General features: G+C 45.2%; 1 protein-coding gene across 11 annotated transcripts in view; it reads right to left on the bottom strand.

The window, feature by feature from the left end:
- The window catches only part of Ehmt1 (euchromatic histone lysine methyltransferase 1), a 191,478-nt gene that overhangs the window by 59,741 nt on the left and 109,720 nt on the right, over nt 1–22,017 (bottom strand). For all 11 annotated transcript variants that reach the window (XM_010608766.2, XM_033759224.1, XM_010608768.3 and 8 more), the window contains 4 exons: nt 16,170–16,247; nt 14,479–14,599; nt 11,460–11,591; nt 7,799–7,944 (listed from right to left, as the gene is read on the bottom strand). In XM_010608766.2, the coding sequence (XP_010607068.1) occupies nt 7,799–7,944; nt 11,460–11,591; nt 14,479–14,599; nt 16,170–16,247 (477 nt within the window). The remainder of the gene's footprint in view (nt 1–7,798; nt 7,945–11,459; nt 11,592–14,478; nt 14,600–16,169; nt 16,248–22,017) is intronic.

Raw genomic sequence — 22,017 nt, 5'->3', positions numbered from 1 at the left:
AGCTATTTCTGGCTCCCTCAAATTATGTCTTGGCTAATTCCCTTGTTGGGCCCACTGGCATGTATATGTCTTTTACTCACGATAGGGCCTGGTCTGTTTTGCTGTTTTCAAAAATTTCTTGCAGGAAAGCATGAGGGCATTTACCAACCAGCCAGTCACAGAACTCATCATGGAAGGGTATCAGCCACTGCGGCAGAGGGAAGAAGCCCCCTCCAGATCCAGGTTTAGCCTCAACCATCGCCCCTTTGTCAGTTTGAAGAGCTCCAGAGGAAGAGACCTTCGCCCAACAAGCATAAAACAAAAGCCTGGAATGTTAGATTTCCCTCGCCTTAAAATGGCCCTAACCAGTGATGACACAAGCCCCTCCTAGTGATGCCACAAGCTCCCCCAATCCCTAGCTACTACATCACTCAATCCCACCCCAATTCCTATAAGCCCCACTCCAGTCCTATAAAAGAAGCTCCCTGTTTTGCCTTGAGGCTTTCTCTCCTTTGTTCTGAAACAGCCCCTGGCAGATCCTCCCCATAATAGAGGCTTGTTAAAATTCTGGTTAAAAAAAAAAAAAAGCAGGGATTAACTAATGTGGCCAAGGAAAGATCAGGTAGCTCAATGTTCAGGGTGTGGCATGCGTACTGCTGGTTACTTTTAGCCAGATTCACAATGAGAAAAGAGTACAGCCTAAAAGGTATAAAAAATTGTGTGGTACCAAAACAAACAAACAAACCACCTATGAATTTGGGAGACAAAGCTACTGAAAAATTAGCATTACAAAGAAGCCAAATACTTAATATCAGGATACTAGAAAAAAATGCCCCCATCTGGGCAGGGGGGGCATATTCTTACCCACTGCAGACTCAAGGGACCAAAGCAGTAAATTCGTTTCAAAGAGATTGAAGTGAGCCCCAGGGCACCTTGCTTGTGTAGGGCTACCGAGGAAATACAGCCTGGAGTTTAACCATCTAGGCACTCAGAGGCCTCCACAGCAGTGGTCCCAGGAAACCAGGAGGAGCTGCATGAGCTTGTAAGACTTGAATAAGCTAAAGTGACTCCATGCTAATAGGCCAGAGACTGTGCTTCTTCATATGCTAATTGCTAACTTGGCTAACAGCTCGCCCAGGGGCAAATGGTATGACAAAAGGTGACCATGGAACATTTCCTACATAAGATAAGCAGTGTTTGAAGACTTGGTCCTCTGGTAGTTCTGTGAATGCCCTGACCTATGTTTGAACTTTTTGTTTAGAAAAACCCTATAAAAAGGACCTCAGCCCCTGAGCAGTTGCCTCTCTGAGCTACCTGGCTCCGGGAGTGCCGCCTGGCCAGACTAATAAAGGTCTATTTACCATCCAGCCTGGTGTGTTCCCTCCTGGGTTTCTCATTTCTCCATCGAGCTCCCAGAGCCTTGCTGGGTTTTAAGACTCAACATTGTGGAGGCCTTTTTGGCTGTTCACACTCCGCTCTGTGGAGAAGTGAGACTTAGGTCTTACAAGCTGACAGGAGATAATGTCATCCACGTGGTAGTGGCTTTCAGGCACGCAGAACAAGAGTTGTGGGGTCATGCAGCGTCACCTAGATTTCAAACAAAGGCCTAGAAGGTCAGGCAAGGAGCCCCTAACAATGATATGTGAATGAAATCTATGGTTCAGTTTAGATCTCAAGAAGTTGGAGAACAGCAAAAAAAAAAAAAACAAACCAGCAATGTCTGCTGAAAAAAACCTACAAGCAGTGAGCAAAGCCAACCCAAGTAGAGGACTAGGTGTGGTACACCAGCAAGGTCACAGGTGCTGGGCCAGACAAGCCCTTTGGAGCTCACATATCATCAAAACTTGCCTTGAGTTTTGAGATTTCATGTTTGCCCTGCTGGATTTCATTCTTGCTTTGGTCCAATTCCCCTGTATTCCCCTATTCTTTCCTTTTGGAATAGGAATACTCTGTGCCACTGTAATTGGAAGCATTTAATGTTCATTTTTAAAGGAGCTCACAGCTAAAAATTTGCCTTGAGTCTCAGGAGACTTTGGACTTGGACTTTTCAGCAATAATAAAACTGTTAAGACTTCGGAAACTCTTTAACAACGGACTAAATGCATGTTTCACAATGAGATGAATATAAGCCTTTTGGGGATTGTGGGACCTAAATTACAAGCCCTTGCTAAATGGCAAAGGGCCTAGGAGACAGTGTCCTGAACCCCTCCCATTGTAGCCACAGCCCCGACCTTTGTTCCATCCCTGGCCTAAGAATGTGTATCACTCTTGCATTGTTTGAAGTCCGGATCTGAATCTACCTGTAAATTAGAGACTCCAGACATAGAGCCCCAAGTTAATTGACAAACTGTTTGCTCATCCGGAGTGTCTTGGTGACCTTTGAGACATCCTATGGGTGGTACCTGTCACTCATCAATATGTGACTGTTAAGCATGTGACTGCTGACCACCAGCTCAAGTCAGCAGACCTTTGTCCCCTGTCTGTGAGCCCAAAAATGTTAACCCCCTCTTTTACTCCCTATAAGAGGACCTCAGCCCCTGAGCTAGGCGCCTCTCTGAGCCACCTGGCTCTGGGAGTGCCGTCTGGCCAGACTAATAAAGGTCTCTTTACCATCTAGCCTGGTGTGTTCCTTCCTGGGTTTCTCGTTCTCTGTCGAGCTCCCGGAGCCTCGCTGGGTGTTGGGCCCAGCATTGTGGAGGCCTTTTTGGCTGTTCACGCTCCGTGGAGTGGAAGTGAGACTTTAGGTCTTACAGGGATTTGGGGCTGAATGTTATAATTTGGATCTGAAATGTCACCCATAAGTCTCATGTGTTCAGAGGTGAGCCTTTTGATAGGTGACTGGATCACACGATCCTCGTTTGAGGACTCATCCATGGATGAGTTCAGTGGTTCATGTGATATTAGAAGTGAGACCTAGTTATCAGGGGTGGTCACTGGGGTATGGTGTTCCCGGCTTCTCCCTTCTTCCCAGCTACCATGGATTGAGCAGCTTTCTGCCGCCAGGCCCTTCTACCATTCTGTGTCTGCTTTGGAGCCAGCCAACTTTGGGATGAATCCATTAGAAACTGAAGCAAATAAATCTTTCCTCCTTTAAGTTGCAGGTATCAGGTATTTTGTCCCAGTCAACAGGAAAACTCTGAAACGTTGGCTCCCATTCATACCATTCACCACTGAAGAATCTGGGGAATGCTTGCTGCAGAATCCCCCATCTGACCAACAAGGTTCCCATTTACACAGTTCTCTGATGTCTAAGCCACTGAAACCTGGCAGTGAAGTCTAGATCCTGGCTGTTGTGGGCTCTTCTCCAAGCCAAAACAGAAGCCTCTGAGTCTGGCCCTGAGTGCTGGCTTACAAAACTTCATTCCAGCCAGTATGAGCCAGAGTCTAGGCATGTCCACAGACAAGGATCCTACTCCTACTCCAAAACACCTAAGCAGGTGCAGCCAGGAACAGAGACAAAGAGCAAGGGCAGGACAGCCTCAGGCCAAGGCCTCTAGCACCCAGATCTCTAGTTGAGAATATATGATTCAACACGATATTCACCAATAGTGAGATCAGACAAAAGATGAAGACTAAGGCCAATTGGCTGAAGTCAGAACAAGCTAGAGCAGAGAGTTTTTGCCAAGAGAAGAAGTGTGTGCAAGAAACATCATCACAGCATCATCAGGTACAAGATTATGGCAACTCTGGGGAATTGGGGCAGTGGGTCCATGAACAGAGACAGAGTATTTTCAGAATGCAAAATCTCAGTTCTCTCCTAAGTGACCTTTCTTGAGAAGAGACTGAAGGTACTACCCTCAACACATACAAGATGAGAATGAGCCAAAGGTATGAGGCCCAGCAGGAGAGACACACAGGATGTGTCTGAAGACTCAAAAAGATGTCAACATAGCATACACTTGTAAGACCAGCACTTGGGAGGCTAAGGCAGGAGGATCGCTGTGAGTTCAAGGCCAGTCTGGGCTACACAAGGTGTTCAAGGCAAACCTGAACTATACAGTGAGTTCTTGTCTCAAAAAAAAAAAAGTCAACACCATCAATTTGGGATGAGTTTACAAGTAAATAGAAATCAAAAAATGAAAGATGACATTATTAACTCGGTGGGGGGGTATTTAAACAGTCCCAGGAAAGACATACAATTAAGGCACCCTACCTGCTCAGCTATGAAACTTTTCACAGCATGCCTTAAAAACTGGGGATGTTGACGGACAAGGATCCAGAGAGACCCAGACTGAGACGCAGAATTGGGAAGGACTAGAGAGCAGAATAAAAGGTGAACCAATGATACCTCCATATGAAAACACAATATATAACAACAAAAACAGGTGATTTTTTTTTTCCTTTTGGGTGGTACTGAGGATTGAATGAAGCCATATACCCAGCTGGGAGGTCATGGAAGTAGGGAGAAATGCTAAAGAGAAGTGTTTCAAGGAGGAGAACCTGGAGAACCAGAGAAGGGAGAACCTCAAATGTGTCAGGACTGAGGCCCAGACACAAAGCCCACCCCAAAGCACTGAGCCATCCAAGGGCCAAGCAGTAAGAGCTACTTCAGTGGTCAGAGGTTAGAGTGTCACTCTGGGGAAAGTGAGAGGAGGTGCAGAACACAGCGCCCCATGGCTAGCCCTTGCTGAGGTTTCTCCCTGGAGTGGCAGGATACAGAAGGGGCACTGCTCCAACCAACAATAAGAGGACCCCGGGCCACCCATAGATCTATCAGGGACTTGTCCTCCACACAGGGGCCACACATGAATAGTGGCCTACCAGCAGAGAGCATGCTGATGTTTCAACTGTGTTAACAAAGACTGACATGAATCCTGGGCCACAACCCCTGGGTACTAGCACTTAGCATGGTTATGGCACAGGTCCAGACTAGGAGACACATCCTTGGCAAGAAGCTCACACAGTTCCTCCTCCCTCACCAAACAAGAGAGCAGCAAACCTTAGTGCCAGGCATAGGTGAAACCTGGCTGTGACTGGAGGAAGGACTAAGGACAACCAAAACCTTTGTAGAAGGGCAGCAGTAGTCCAGGCCAGGATTCTAGCTGAGGCCTTCTCCCTCTCCTGGATGTGGGGACCTCCTACCTTTGACATAGGCTAAGCTTCCCTGCAATGGCAGGAGCAGACCCAGGCTGGGACCCTAAGACTGGCTCCAGCATGGCGGGTGACCTCCAGTCTCCAGAGGCACACAAGAAGGCATAAGGCCCTGGGTGAAATAGGAACTGTGAAGACCATCCATTAGCATAGCATCTAAACTAAACAAGGTGCCCTAGAGCAGTGGTCCTTTGCAGCCTCAATCTCCCAGGGACAACTGGCCACCAATGGAGAAATTTATGGCTACAACTACCTTGTTTCCCTGAAAATAAAACCTAACTGGAACCAGCCCTAACAGTTTCTAATTATGATGATAACCAGTGACATGCAGAAGATTTCACCTCACTATTCTCACTCAGTGGCTACTCTGTAATGACAAGAAAGGCAAGGACCAAGGCTGATTGGAGTTGTCATTTTTTTCTGGTTAAGTCTTATTTTGGGGGAAACACGGTAGGGAATAAGAGACTAGCACCTAATGGGTGAAGATCAGAGATGCTGCTAACATCTAGCCACCAACAGGGTTTACTTCCCCAGAAAAGATCAGTGATGCTGATGATGTAAGTCCTACACTAGAGGAACATGAACCCAGTGACAGAAGGAGAAATGGACAGCAGACAAAGACTTAGGACATGAATGCTACATCACAACTGAGTTCTAAAGAAAAGCCATGTGAGTAACACAAATAAAAACACAGCAACAAGAATGCTGCCAAAGAAAAGAAAGGCTAATACATGTTAAATACTCCTCATCTGAACGCCCTCAACCCCAAACGTTCCAAAATCTAAAACCCTTTGAGTGCCAAAAACTTCTTCACTTTCACCATGGGCAAATTATGCCTTCATGATCTGAATGAAAAACAGACAAAAGACAGAGAAGGTAGTCTGAAGGGGAAAGTTTCAGGCCACAGCTGAGATACAGTGAGCACCACTTCACAGCACTTCCTGGAATCTATACAGAACAGCAGAAACCACTATTCAGCCAAGCCAAATCCCACAGACAACACGGAAACACAATCAAGTCATCAGCAGGGAGAGAGTCCAGCTCCTAACCACAAGATAGGGTGATTTGGCATCTGGATGAGGCTGACTCTCGGACCCAGAATGTGGAGCACACAATATCCCGGAGGCCTCTGGCTCAACACTGAGTGCCAAGGCCTCTATAGGAAGGCCTAAGGAAAAGATACTGGGAAGAGAATAAACACCAAATGAAACAGATAGCAGTGGCAGCAGAGAGGAAAGGCCTCCTGAAAGTAGGCTTTAGGGTCCTCACATACGCTACAGTGACTGAGGATCCCAAGAGCTTTTGTTCAAATGATTATAGTTATTTTTTTAAAACAATAAATCTATCGCATGTCAATATAAAGAATATTTTAATGCAAAATCATTTTCCAAAACATATGTTTTGTGGTGCTAGGAATTGAACATGTGCATGTTAACTATACCATGGGCCCCAAATCACAAAAATTTGAGTAACTGGCACTGTGTTCTATTAGTTGAAAAATACTTTCCTATCTAGTTTAATAAAAGACAGCATATGCTATCTCCCCTGCACTCAAGGCTAGTAACTATGGAATCTGTATTCTCTGTTATTACACCACAGATCCACAAATGGTACCTCCTTCCAATCTGGTACAAGGTGGACTCACATAAGACTATCACACTTCATCCGTGCTGTTAATTCACCCATGGGTGTGCTTGTACCCTTGAACAGCTTTCTGTTACTAGATATGAGCACATCATCCAGTGGTACTGAGCTTCTAAACACACACACTAGGAGAGCTTGAGAGTAGAAAGGCTCCTAACCTCTCAGCATCACTGTGAAACAATTCTGACCCCACAGACTCCTCATGAGTCAACAGGAAGAGTGTCCTGTGAGCTGAGGATGGGCTGTCTGACCTTCAACAATAACACCAAAAATCAAACCCATCAAGTGTACTTAAACACATGAGTTCATAATGATATTATAAAATGAAGAAACAATGTTCACACAATGACAAAATTACCTAAAGATGAAGTTCTCAGAATATATCCAGAAGCTGACAAGAGAACCAAGTCCACACCCATTTTATTTATTTTTGTGTGTTGGGGATTGAACCCAGAGCCTTGTGCATGTTCTTTGACTAAGCTATAACCCTAGTGTTTCAACTCAGTATCTTAGGGACTAGTAGTCAAAGGGCAAGAATCAAACACCTAAAAGCACAAAGAAGTAGTGCTCTAAAAGATGTGCTGCTGACATTCTAACCAACAAATATACACTAACTGTTACAGTTTGTAACTAAACGCACCCCCATCCCACACCATGCCCACACAGGTGGGGCTTTTGGGAGTGACTGGAGTATGATAATGGACCAGTCCACTGATTAGTTTAAGAGTTTTGGGTGTGGATGGCACCAAGCAGTACACTTGTAGCTTGGATGGAATAAAAAGGAAAAGCAGAAAATCCTCTCTGAATCACAGATCGGAAAGAAAAGTGACAGCACACAGAACAGATGCTTGGGCCCCTGGGATAGGCTTGTCCTTCCAGCAGCCACAGATCCAGGCAGCAGTCCATGTGGACTCTCTCATCTCAAGCTACTGGCTCAAACATTCTTACACAGTCTACTTGGGTTCCCTATGCATCTACCATGAACTGAGGGAAGCTATGGAGTCTTGTGGCATAACAGGAAGGATTGGGCTTTCTGTACATGACATTTCTGTTCCTGTTTTAAGTTGAAAACAAATTTGCTTACTTCGTGGTCCACGCTCTCAGTGGCCATGCACTGGTTGTTGGCCAGGGTGGTGATCTCGCGACTCTTGGGGGTTTCCATCCGGCAGCTGCAGAGAGGCACTTCCTGGAGGCCATCTGTCTCCAGCGCATCTGGACCGTTGGCCAGCCCTAAGTCACACAGATAGGCATCAGCTTACACAACCCTGACCGCCAAAGGGCCATCCAAGAGCAATCATTTTTGTCTTTACAGTGACTGCACATGCAAGGAAAAAAGAGCAACACCGTTTATAACACAGCAGCACTGCTCAAGGGACCACATGTCTCCGCACTGCCCTGTGTGACATGAAGGGTGGTGTTAGTGTTACGCCTGTCTTCCCACATGCCACCTGCTAGTCCCTAGAAATATCTGCTAATCCAAGTCCTCAGGGCCCCAGCCATTAGTCAGAGAGAAGCCACACCTGATCAGCAACTCTAAAATCTTGATTTGCTCACACAAAAAAGCATTCACTACATGTTGACACCTTATTTTTCTCACTTGGCTTTGAAAAGCCAAAGCAGAATTCGAAGTAAGTCAGTATTTCTGACACAATTACCTCTCTTCACTAAAAACAATTAACTCTTTTATTCACATCTAAAAAAACACTGCTGGGGCTGCGGATTTAGCTCAGTGGTTCCGCAGCCTGCCTCGCAAGCACAAGGTCCCAAGTTCGATCCCCAGTACCAATAAAAATAAAAATACACTGTTAAAGCTGGGCATGGTGGTGCATGCCTGTAATCCCAGTGCTCAGAAGCTTAAGCAAAAGGATCACCATGAGTTGGAGGCCAGCTTGGGCTATACAAAAAAGTTCAGGGCCAGCCTGAACTACAAAGTGAGACCCCATCTCAAAAACCAAAAATAATTTTTAAAAATAAAAATACACAGGGCTGGGGATTTAGCTCAGTGGTGCCACTGCCTGCCTTATAACTGCAGGACCTCAATTCGATCCCCGACACCAAAATAAATAAATAAATTAATTAATTAATTAATTTTTAAAGATGCGCTGTTAAAATAAACTAAAATGAATAATGAGCCCAAAGGATCCTTCAGTAGACAATGCCAGTCAAGCCAGGGAGCCATGTAGCTCTTGCTTGGCTTCTAAACACTGATGAAACTGGGCTATTTCTTCTGGTTGTTTATAGAAAAATGAAACTTATGTTCAACCAATTAGAAGCAGCCAACTGATTTATATAACAAGGGACTTGCTAGCAGAATAGAGCAAATAACTCCAACCAAGCAAACATTTTACCTCCTATTTCCAAGTTTGCCCTGTACAAGCCTTCCTCCGCATTTCCTCAGCAGAGCCCTGAACCACTTCTGGCTTGGGGCAACCTGACTCATACATCATTCAAACCCTTAAGAAGTGTGCTGTCCTCTGTTCCATGCTAGCCAGAGGACAGCCTTCAGCCCCCAAAGAATCCCTCACTGCTCATGCAAGTAGCCAGAGGCAGCCTGGGTCCCTGCTTAGGGTCAGTAAACCTGAGCCATGGCTCTCTGCGAAGGATGCTCAGGACAACCCAACTTTAGCTGCCTGACTTCCCAGCCTACCCTCTGGATTTACCCCACCGAAAAAAGAATGGGAAATATGACAAATTAGAATCCCTCCAAGTTGAAAACTAGAAGAGCCTCTGAGAAGATTCTGCCTAATAACTTGGTTTCAAAACTGAAACACACACACACACACACACACACACCTGCACAAAGAAGTTGTCAGCTAACCGCCCTTCTGACGTGCCAACCATGCAGGCTGAAGAGGCTGAGGTGACGTGTACAGAACCCAGGGCCCACTCAGCAGGGCAGCCTGTCAGGGCACGGGTGTCTCTGTGGCCTGGGGTGTACTTTAGTCCCCAGCGGCAAGGACCTAAAGGATTTCAGGAGAAATGACTAATGTGACTCCTGTGTGCACTACCTCTCTTCTGAGCTCTGGCTCTCCTGCACCCAATGCTGCCACAGCCCCTGCTGCTGACCTCCCCAAGCTCATATCTTCTGCTGGGATTACATCACCAAATTCACCTCAGCATACTTATGAACAATGACGATGAGAAGAAAGCTACCACCAGTGGAGAGTCCCAACCTCAGTACAAACACTCTCCTTGCCCTCAGCTTAAGTCTGGCCTTCTTCTTTTTCTTTTTCCCCCGGTACCAGGGATCAAACTCAGGACCTTGTGCATGCAACGCAGGCACAGTGCCACTGAGCTACATCCCTGGCTCCAAGCCTGGCCTTTTGAACCATGACTACCAGAATGTCACTTGCCCTCAATGACCAAACTCAGCAACTCCTAAGGCCTCTGCTGTCCAAATTCTGGCTCTAACATTCAGGTCCCAAACTCCACACTTTAAGCATGAGCACAAGGGAACAATGTTGTTTGTTTCATCAAGATGTTGGTTCTCCAAATCAAAAGCATGACAGAACAGACTAATTACTCATCAATCAGTGCTCATTTATCACAGATAAGTACATTTTGAGAGGTCAATTTTTAAAATGCCATGGGATCTAAGGAAGCTACTGCAACTAGCCTTTTCCTCCTAGCCCTCTAACTTGGCTCTCACCACTCTGACCCCTGCATTTGCTGTTCTTGGTCCTTTTCAGTTAATACTCAACACTCCTTGTTCCTATTTGCACCAGAGACAGGACAGACATGTTTGTATGGAACAACACACTTCATTTCCAACCCTCTTCAGCAGCAAGCAGGGTTTCTACTGCACTGCACAGAAGCCAGTTTGAAGGGAGAACTGTACTTACAATCAAGTCTCCATCCAGCCTCCTGAATCCTCCACACTGAAGTTTGGAAAACTTAAAACAGTTATACTTAGTGGGCACCTATCATGAGGGCCTTATGATATTCAAGAAGAGTTTCTGTTCTAGTTGGTGCAAGAAGGATTAAGAAAGGATTTTGCTGACAGACAAGCCTAGATTAACAGGTGCATCACTCCCCTCTAAGTATTCAAAACTCTAAGAAAGTAGTTATTTGTTGTCATATAAAAGATTAAACGCCGACAGTAATATACAACTTTACACTTGCAAAGTCAACACAGACGTAAACAGCTATGGGATTTTACACGTCCCCCTGCATTACTCTTCACAGAGGTTTTCCAAAACCATCAGTTACTTTTCACTGACAGAGAAGTCAGGTAACACAAAAGGAAAGAAGAGAGGGAGAAGTGAGGGCAAGCCTCCACAGTTTCCACTAGTGCGCCTGTGACTGAAAGGCACAAAGACCGCGTGAATGTTTCATCCCACTGCAGAATATCCCTGAGAACTGTGAGCTCAACACTAAGAAAAGACAAACTTCTGGAGACCCAGGGGCTACCCAAAGGCACAGATTCAAACTCACATTGTCTACTAGGATCTGAGACCAAAATGGGGCAGGGACACACTTTCATCGGGGATTCTGCACAAACTGTATCTGGCACACAGTGGGGACAACCCTTAGACACAACTATCAGCAATCTGATCCTGAGTGCATATGGTGAGTGATGTGGCAAACCTACTTTGTGTCACATCTGTTCCATTACCTCTACTTGAGGCATTTGATCAAATTTTCTATTAATATCCACCAGGGGGCATCAGGTTAATACAGAGGATGAGGTCAGCAAACAAAGAACAAGATGGTGGTACAGTTATAGCTCCAATACTGATATTTACCTTCCGCTTGGGAGGACAAAATCCCTTTGACACGGAGATCCAGTGAGTCCAGAGAGACTTCCATATACTGAGAGCTGTCTCCTGGAGCCATCTGCTCTGTGCTTCCCGGTGACAACTTACAGGTCTCAGAACCTACACACAGCACACACACCATGAGAACCCTGGGACAGCCACATCCAACCAGAGATAACTCCCCAGAAAGGGGCTATTTCTACCAAACCCATTCAAAACACAAACTGAAATAACTATTACTTAGGCCATCCAGTTTCACTATTGTATTCCCCCTGGACATCATTTTGTTAATTCCCCATGACGACCTCATACACATGGGTAGGGGATGGTCAAAGAAAAATGAGAAACTAATATATAAGCAGGGGGAGGGAGAACCCCATCAGACACAGTGTCTTGCGAAGAAGTACATCATTCACTAGAACCTGAAATGCCAAGGAGAAGCACTGCAGAGGAGGGCTGCAGGGCGCGCGGGTGTGCATGCGTGCACTCCTCATCCTTAGGGACATGAGATGACAGTAATTGTAAGTCAGCCTGACCACACTTCCCAGGAGGGCCCAAGAGGGACATAAAAAAAAAAAAAAAATGGGTATTTGAAGTTCTAGGGTGTTTCACGGAGGAAGTCTAAGAAAAATATTCATTTATAATGAATAATATCAGCAAAGGGCAAATGACTGCTTCACAGCAAAGCATCTCAATATTGGTCATTAATATTACTTTGGTGACTATTTTGGAATAATGAACCATTAATACTGAGGTATGGTGCCTGAGTGTTTTATTTCATACTGTATTCTCTACCTAGATCTTAGACGCATAGGAGAAAAGTCAACCACTTTTGAGGAAACATCAACCACATAAAGAATATGAGAAGCCTTTACATAATTTTAAGCACTTTTACATACAGAAATAAAATTCAAACTCCTATGTGAGTAAATATTCAGGCTTCCATTTGACAAGTAACAGCCAAGATGACAAAGAAGAAATCTCTACTCTCAAAACAACTTTTAGTTGTAGATCAACAAATGTTTCTGCCAGCCAAACAGCAAAAACACATTGGTATTCTGATCACAGTGCATAAACTAAGGTGAAGAGAGAGGGAAACATAACTGAAAAGACAGGAGAGTTTCACAGGGAAGTAGCTGAGCTGACCCCAACAGACCCAGGAGTCCCATCTCCCATGCACCATTTGATACTGGCACTGTGCCAGGAGGGCAGAAGCACAGCTAATGCAGTAAGGAAAAGAGCAAAGTGGTGAGGTCTGTGGTGGCATGAAGGTAAGTAAATGGAACACACTAGAAAGTACAGCAATAGGCCACACCCTGACTGTTGACTGTCAACAGGAAAAGAAGTTTGCTTAACCAGTAGTGCCAATCAACTAACTGCCTGTCTCAGGAAGGAGCTGTCTATGCCACTGCCACACTCAAACACTGCCCCCAACTGCACCAAGAACTGTGCGTACAGGCTGTGAGTGACAAACTTCTGAAGATTGGTAACCTGGGTTGGTCAAAGATTTCTTAGAGCACAAAAAGCATGAACCATAAAAGAAAACAATTCATAAATTAGACTTCAACAAAAAATTTTAACTGTTGCTTTTATCCTAAACACACCATTAGCTAAACAGACTGGCCACAGACTAGATATAAACACAAGTAAGCATCTATCTGATTAGACTTGAATTCAGAATATTTAAAGAGCTCTTACAATTTAATGAGAAGACAAACCCCCGATGGAAGTGAGCAAAAGAAGACACAACACACTTCAGAAAAGAAAAAACACAAAGGCTAAGAAAAAGCATGCCCTCATTATTCATCAAGCACAAGCAAAATGAAATTTCCAAGAGACATCACTGACCAGTCACTGAACCCACTGAGCTTCAGAGGGAGGCCAAGTATGGTGACACACACCTGTAATCCTCACATTTGGGAGGCTGGAGTAGGAGGATCACTGTGAGGACATTCTGGGCTATATAGTGAGTTCAAGGCCATCTTGAACTACACAGTGAGACCTTGTCTCAAAAAAACAAAAACAAATGAAAAAAGAACTTAAGAGGACAGACCTAACAAGCACTGGCAAGGATAAAGGGGCAATGACCTCCAAGTGCTACATGGAAATAGAAAGCAGGACCTATCCTTGAGAAACAGGTTGGCAGCAAAGAATCAAGTATACAACACATGACTCAGCCCTGCCACTCCTAGATAGTGAGTGCTGTCCAGGGAAGAGGACACACAGACATCCACAGAAGCTTTCTCTCTGACAGCCCAAGCAGGAAAGCCCACAGCCTCCCACAGCCAGTGGTGAGCACCACACGATAGGACACTTCTCAGCAATGGACAGGAACCAGTCCGACAGAGAAATGCAAAGACTCTCAGGACAATAAAACTCAAAGAAGCCAGAGGAGGAAGAGTCCATGTTGAACGAGTCCATTCACACAGAACTCTGCAAAACACTAACCACCAATAGAAATGAAGCAGATCAGAGCTGCCTGGGGCCAGGAAGGGACAGCTGCAGAAGGCAGAGGTTGTGGTATGGGGCAGTGATATGGTTACACATACCTTAACTCATAAACCATGCCAAATGCACCTCAATGGAGCCGTAAAAGAAATGACCCTTGACACACCAACCTTACAACCCTTCTGATTTAAGGGGTCATTTCCTTCCCTGCATTCACCTTAACAAATTACTTCCAGAACAGAAAATGTCATCCCAAGGACTAAAGCTACCATGTGGATGAGGCTCTGCCACGCAAGCCATGGCAGACAGCCAGGTGGCCACAGACCTTGTCCCTCCATGTAGCCTAGGAATGTCCACCAGCCACAGGTTTCTCATCACCCTGGACAGATGCTCAGCCAGAAGCAACTACGTTCATCAGAAGGAAACCACCAGAGTGCCACTGGAGTTTTTCCAACAGTCATTTCAAACATCTGTTAATAATGGACCCGCTTAAGTCTTATGCTGGTCTCCGAGCCCTGAGACACTCTTGAGGGCACAGACCAAGGCACTCTGCACTTACCTAGTGAACCACTTGGCTTTTTTCTACTCCTCCGCCTCCTTTTCCGAGCTGGCTTGATCCAGGGACTGTCGGCCTTCCCTCTCCTCTTGAGAAATTTCTTCTTGGTGCTGGATTCAGAACTCTGGAGGACCAAAGGGCAGGTACGTCAGAAGCAAAGCAGGGGGCACTCTTGAGAGCAAAAGGGACTAGGAGTTGTTTGCCTGCAAAATAAAATACTCGCTATATCTTGATTCTTCCTCTGAAAAATTCACTTTACTTTTAGACATTTTTCTGGGTCACATTCTAAAGATACCCAGGCTGTTCCCTAACCATCTCTTTAAGTTCAGTCCTTTTATAGGTAAAAGAGCCAACAAAATTGAGTGGAATTTGACTTTTTTGGTTTTTTTGTTTTGTTTTGTTTTTTGTACTGGGGATCCAACTCGGGTCTTTGCACTTGCAAGGCAGGTGGTGGAACCACTGAGCTAAATCCCCGGCCTGGAATTTGTACTTTTTGTTTGTGTTTGACATAAAAAGAGAATACATTTGAAAATTATACTCAGGAACTAAGTGAATAAGCTCAGAAAGAGAATCCACTTTTCATCACATATACCCATCTGTCTCACTTATAAGGAAAGAAGTAATCAACTCTAACTGTGCCATCGAATCCACACCACACCACCTCTCTACATGAAGAACATGGGAAGAAGCTATAATCAATACTACAAGGGGACCAGAGATTTAGCTCAGTGGTGCTGCCGCCTGCCTTGAAAGCTCAAGGTCCAGAGTTCATTCCCCAGTACAAAAACAACAACAAAAAAATACCCAAATAAAGTCAAGACTACAAGGAATCTGCATAAAGTCTACATGCAGGAAGGGCATCACCCCTGGCACCCAGCATGCTCTCCTAGGCCGTGCTGGAGAGCGACAGGTAAGCTGACAGAGCAGAAGGGTATCAGGATACCCATCACACACAGAGGAACCATCTTCAGCACACAGGCCTGCACTGACCCACACTCCTCAGAAACTTCTGGGGAGGGGCAGAACTTCTGGAAGAACTTCCATAGCTGCTGTATACAAAGCTTGCCACTGCCTGGATCCTGTTCCCTCTGCTACCCTAAGAAACAAGGATTCTTTGCAACATAGAAGTCCTTGGTCTTCCCTGGTGTCCTTCACCAGGTGGCATCCTGGCACCATGGGCTACCTTTTCCCTGTCCAGAGTGGTTCCTGGCCACTGGCCTTCTTCCCACTGCACACAGCCTCCCTTCTGGAACTCACAGGCCACTCACCTCCTCACTTAACACTCACACAAGGGGTTCCTGAGGCCTCAACCTGACCTGGGCCATGTCATACTTCCTGTTTCTAAGACTCAGTCCCCACCTCCGTCCCTCAGCTTCCTGCCCAGCACAAAAGACCTTGCAGAGGCAAGTGAGGACCCTAGCCCCTGCCATCCCTCGCTGTGGTAGCCAGCTCACCTGGAAGTCCTATTCATTTCACCTCAAAACACCTCAAACCCTGCGTGTCCACTCACAGCAGTCACTCCATCTGCACGCCCTCCATGCATGAGAAACCAGCCAAGTGGGACCAAACCCTTCCCTCAGAACCTCAGGTTAGGGAGCCCTGGGTCAAGCCTGCCTGGCCTGTTACTGAAGCTAGGGCAGGATCGCCCCTGCTTGCCTGACCCTCTGCTGTGACCAGACCCATGCCAGGATTACCAGGTCAGACTCGTCTCCACAGTCCTCGTCATCCCCAGTATCGGCAGACTCCTGCTCCTCCTCTGACTCGCCGTCCATCTGGGCAGCCACATGGCCAGGGAAACCAAACCAAAAAAGAAGAAGAAGAAGAACCAGTTAGCTAGTTAGCTCCTTTAGCGTAGATGAAGAGATCCAACACAATGTTTAAACCACACTGGTGGCATGTGCTAGAGACAGAGCTGGACGGCATGGGACACTGTCATTCTACTGTCCTCCCTGGCCAACACTGGCAGAGTGGGATGGGATGGGGTGTCCAGGCAGAGCATGAGACACACATACCCTGCTTTTCTGCTCTTGCTCCCCATCAGGACGCCCCATCCCAGACAGGGCTGCTCCTTGGCAGTGTCTCCAGACTATGACAAGAAGGGGAGCCCTCTGTGTATACTCAAACTCGGCCCCTGGGCCCTGGAGGTTACAAGGACAGCATGTTCAAAGAGTGACAGGTGTTAGTAAAAAGTGACAAAATACAGACAGCAAAAACATTCACACAAGGCACAAAGCAACACCCAATCTATGTCCACCCACCAAAAAGCCCAGTTCACCACACAAATATCACTACTACAACCCCCAGCCCAGCCACCACAGTGGACCTGCTGCCCTGTCTGTACGGGTGAAAGCAACAGACACATTTCTGTGAATTTACTCTTCTAATTACAGAAATGTTTTAGAATTCTCTCCACATCAAAAGACATCTTGTTTTTTCTGCTATATATATCTTTTCTATCTACAATAGCAATGCACACAGACATTCAGTGCCAAAGGCACTAAAACATTTATACTTTCCATCCTGCCCTTGCCTGCCTTTCTGAAGACAGCGGCTCAACTTCTGTGGGTGACACACACACATTGTGGGCGACACACACACATTGTGGGCCTGGATCTGTAGGGTACACACAAGGTCGTCCCACTGTTCCCAGAAATCCCTGTGCAATCTCGCATCTGAACTGTGGTTTGGATAAGCCACCATCCTCAGGACAAACACACACACAAGGACAGATGGGTGACTCCTCTGTCAAAAGGCACACTGGCCCCAATGGGGAGCTCCCAAAAAATGTCCATGGAGGAACCTACTCTTCCAAAGTCTCCTCTTACTTGGATCTCATTTTCCCAAAGACAGAAGGACCCGAGTATCTGCTATTCAAATGTCCAAAACTCTTCTGTTTCTTTTGTTATATCTTGCATGACCTCATCCTCAGATCACTTTCAACTCAGTCTGGCTCTCTTACTGTAGAGGCTACACTCTGAAGACAGAAACTTTTTAGCTGTTTAATATGTTTATCAATACTTTTCCTATCAAGACTTTTGAACTTTGTTTCTGTTGTGGCTTGTGTGCAGGTGTCCCCCCAGAGCCTCATGCAGTCATAGCTAGGGTCTGTGCAGAGGGGGCTGGATTTAGAGTATGTGACTGATTTGTGGTGCAACGCTAGGAGTAAGGGTGCTAAGGTGAAGGGTGGGTGATTATTAAATCAGTCTTCTGACTGGTTTGGCACCACCTAACCCTGGTAGCCTGGATACAATATAAGGAACAGAAAGAGGCTTGTCTTGTCCCTTGCTTGCTTTGCTACCTGAACCATTTCTCCTCTGCCATGCTACCTTGCCTTGGAGCCAGCCAATTATGGACTGAAACCCCCCAAACAGTGAGCTAAATAAACCCTTCCTCCTTTAACTTTGGGTGCCAGGTTAAGACAGTTTCTGGTTCTGATTTTCTTACCTAAGACCTTTAGTCTGCTTCTTGCCTTAAAAGGCCTTTCTTTCTCAATAATGGTCAGAAAAAGAGTTTCCAACACTTTCTTCCACAGTTTGGTTATTCTGTGTGGACACTAAGTCCTCTGGAATTCTTTCTAAAATAACAGCCATAGGAAGATATATTTACCTACTCTATACCTCTATACCTTTCTTTCTTTCTTTAGGATTTTTGAGACAGGGTCTCACTATGTAGTTGAGACTGACTGGAACTCACTATGTAGCCCAGGCCGGTCTCGAACTCACAGCGATCCTCCTGCCTCAGCCTCCCAAGTACAGAGATTACAGACTTGCACCACCACATCCTATACCTGACCCTTTAAAGTGTACAATTCAGTAGCTTTTACCATATTCAGAGTTATGCAACCATCCCCACTACCTGACTCTTGAATGGAGTTTACATACATTATACACTAAGATGCAAGCATTGGCCCCTATTTTCTAGTGCAAAATCAAGTCAATAGTTATAGTAACATTAATTAAAAAGTTCATGACACCTCGACACTAATCTAAAACCCTACTCTCACAAAAACAAATAAACAAACAAAACCTGTCTCTTTTACATATACAGGTCTGCCCTGGAGGGATGAGGCTATCTCCTGCTGTCTTCTTACCTGACGAGGAGTCAGGGTCTCAACAGCCTTCTGACTGCAGAGTCAGCGGTCCTGCAGAAGGTTCTACCTGGATTTTGATGGAAACTTCTGCATGTGTGGGGGACACAATGCATATTCTGGTTTGGACAAAAGACAGGTCCTTCCTTGAACATGTATCTTTTCTCAACTTCTTTCAACCAAGTTCTACTGTTTCCCTTGGAAAGAGGATGCCTTTTTTGTTAAATGTATTATGGTGTTATCTGGTGATACTAAGAATCACTGCATCGCTTACTACTAATCACTATTATCTAGACATCCATGTTTTTTACTTAGAAAATTTTTTTATCCCTGAGCATTTGATTTTATTAATGATGGTGATATCACACTTTCTAAGAGATTAGTGTTAGCTACCTGAGAAAATGACTTGTTTTCATAACTTGATCTCATGAAATCCAGCTCAAGTAGCTGTATTAATTTTTGGCTGATTTTCCTGAATTTTCAGATGGATGATTACATTCTCAGTGAACTCTTCTCTTCTGTCCTTTTAAATATTAATGTTTCTGACTCTTCTTTTACAGCATCACACTGAACAGTCAACACTGCTGTGCTTGTGTAAGAAATGAAAGCAGCAATCTCACCCTCATTTTATACTTGACAACAGAAATACTTTGAATTTGACACCAATACATGTAACCTTTTTTGTAAGATTCTGACAAGTTTAGTAAGCTTTACTTAATAATAAGCATTCTTTTAATTCACTGGGCAGTGTTCTATTTAAAACAAGACTGAGCATTGAGATCACTTAACTCTATCTCCTTCTGAAACTCCAGCAAAGGGATGATAAAGGAGGGAATGAGGGTTACTCTGTAAAGTGTTGTGTGATGCTTGTACAAATTGGAAGCTCTACAAAAGGCACAAGCTGAGATACCACGGAAACGGAAGGAGGAGGGACAACAGCTGACAGGGAGCAAGCAAGTGAGTAGGAAGGACTTGGAGTCTGATGTGGGTGAAACCTGTGCAGAGAGGCAGAAGGCAAGCCGGCGCGCGCACTGCTCTGCTACTGTACCTGTCCCGGAGATGCTGGCAGGAGATCCAAACCTGACCTTGCCTGACTGCCAGCCATTTCTGCCAGTCCTCAACCCACAGGACAAAACTCCATTCACCAGGCCCAGCTACAGATGCAGGGAAAGGCAAGGGACCCAGAGTGACTGCTGCACCTAAGTCATCACAGTCTTTGCAATGATCTTCCAAGTCCCAGTGAAAGAAGACATAAGGGTAACCAGCATTTCCAGACCAAAGAACACCTACAATATGGTTTTCCAAACACACAGACAACCCAACAGATGAGTGGCTGAGATGTGAACAGGCACTTCACCAAACGTGGTATCCATATGGTACAGACATACTGAAAAATATTCAGTTTTCTTGAAATTCAAGGAAGTGCAAATTAAAAACATAGAATCCATACTCTATGCTCAGTGGATGGGTAGGGCTGAATTAGGCAGGTCAGCACAGTAGACAGAGTGCTTAGAGATGGCAAGTAGAAATATAAACTGGCACAACCAACTGGCACACCAGTGTGGCAGTGTCTATGGGTTAACAAAGGCACAGAGACCCCATCCTGTGTGCTCTAAGGAATCAGCCATGCCAGGACTGTTAATGCCACTGTCACTGGGAATAGCACCAACAGAACTCCCCAAATAGAGCTGGGGATTTAGCTCAGTAGTGCTGCCACCTGCCTTGCAAACGTGAGGTCCCAAGTTCAATCCCAGGTACCAAAAAGAAGGGAGGGAAGAAGGGAGGGAGCGAAACAAAGTACCTAAATGGGATAAATACATGTGCCAGAATAGAGTAACTGAGGAATACTGTATCTCGGTGGTTCTCAGACATTCTGGTCTCAGGACACTGTACTCTCTGAAAAATTATTGAAAACCACTAACAGTTTTGGTTAATATGGGTTATACTGAAAATATTCATTGTAGAAATTTAGTCTGAGAATACTCAAACCATGAGGACACAGTCCTCACAAAGGAGATCAGGGGACAGACAACATCTCAGCATTGCTATGGTAAGTTCGGACCCTGGTGACCTAGAAACCTACACCCAGTCCATGTTATCTACAACATTGAAGATTAACAAATAATATAAAAACCCCAAACATACTGAAACCAAACCAAACTGAACCAAACAATTCTACAGTGCTAGCACACAGGTGACAGTCAATTTTGGGAGGCGGGAGGCTTCAGGAGTACACGTGAAACTCAAGGCGTTGACCCAGGCAACTCACACAGGGATGCTGTTCTTTAATCATTGCCCAGCTGTGCATTCGTTGTTATGTGTAACTGTAAAATAATCCCCCCAGTTTAAAGAACATAAAGGTGAACATTATAAAATGCACTTTGTTGCTTGCTTGCTTAAAGATGGGATCTTGCTATATGCTGCCCTGGCTGTGACCCTGGCTGCCCTTGATCCTGGCTGGGCTTGTGAGCCTGCTGCCTTGGCCTCATACGCAATCAGACCACAGGCGCACACCACCACACCTAGCTTACAGCGCCTTGTAAACATATACATGTCTCATGGGCTTTCTCATTTACTCTAATTCAGTAAATCTTATTAACAGATTTCTAGTAATGAATCAGTCTCTTACTGGAGTAGGCCCTACCTACTGCCTTAAAGACATCGGGGAGAGGGACTGAGACAGGACCTCACTATGTAGCCCAGGCTGGCCTGAACTCACAGTGAGCCTCCAGCCTCAGCCTCCTGAGCGCTATGAGTGCTCAGATTCACAGGTGTATGCCACCAGGCCTGGCAAGTCATTATTATTTTAGTTGTTGTTTTGTTTTTGGTACTGGGGATCAAACTTGGGCTCTTGCACTTGCGAGGCAGGTGGCAGAACCACTGAGTTAAATCCCCGGCCCCATTATTACTTTAGTACATAGTTGCACCCGACTCCTATTTCATATAGGACTTTTATATGTAGGATCTTAGCCCACAACTTAGCCTCAGATTGGTCCAGCTTCTGTTTCTTGGTTCTTTGGTAAGCTTCAAAGTTATTTTTTATTTTGTATCAATACTCAGTTATCGTTGCTCGATGTCTGTATCTTCTCTGGAAGATGTGAATTTCAAAAACAAAATCCAGAAACATGCAAATTCACATGCCATTTGGTACAGTATTTGGCTGACATCTTAAATCAGCCGAGGAAGAAATGTCAGGCAAGAGGTAGAGTGGGAACTGACCCAGCCATTGAGCCACACTCTAACCTCGCATTCTATCTTGAAAGCTCTGAGACACAATTTGTATACCATAAAAGTCATCCACTTTGAGAACGTCTGACTCACCTTTTATCAAGAAATGAATTCTACACGAATCAAATGTTTATATAAAAGAAGGAAATCACAGAATTATAAGGGCCAGGGATGTAGTTCAGCAGCACAGTGCCTGCCTGGCAAGTGCAAGGTCTTGAGTTTGATCC

Source organism: Fukomys damarensis, unplaced genomic scaffold (genome assembly GCF_012274545.1).
Source record: "Fukomys damarensis isolate Sample0158 unplaced genomic scaffold, DMR_v1.0_HiC HiC_scaffold_36, whole genome shotgun sequence".
NCBI classification, from domain to species: Eukaryota; Metazoa; Chordata; class Mammalia; order Rodentia; family Bathyergidae; genus Fukomys; species Fukomys damarensis.
This window is presented reverse-complemented; position numbering and strand designations above follow the sequence as displayed.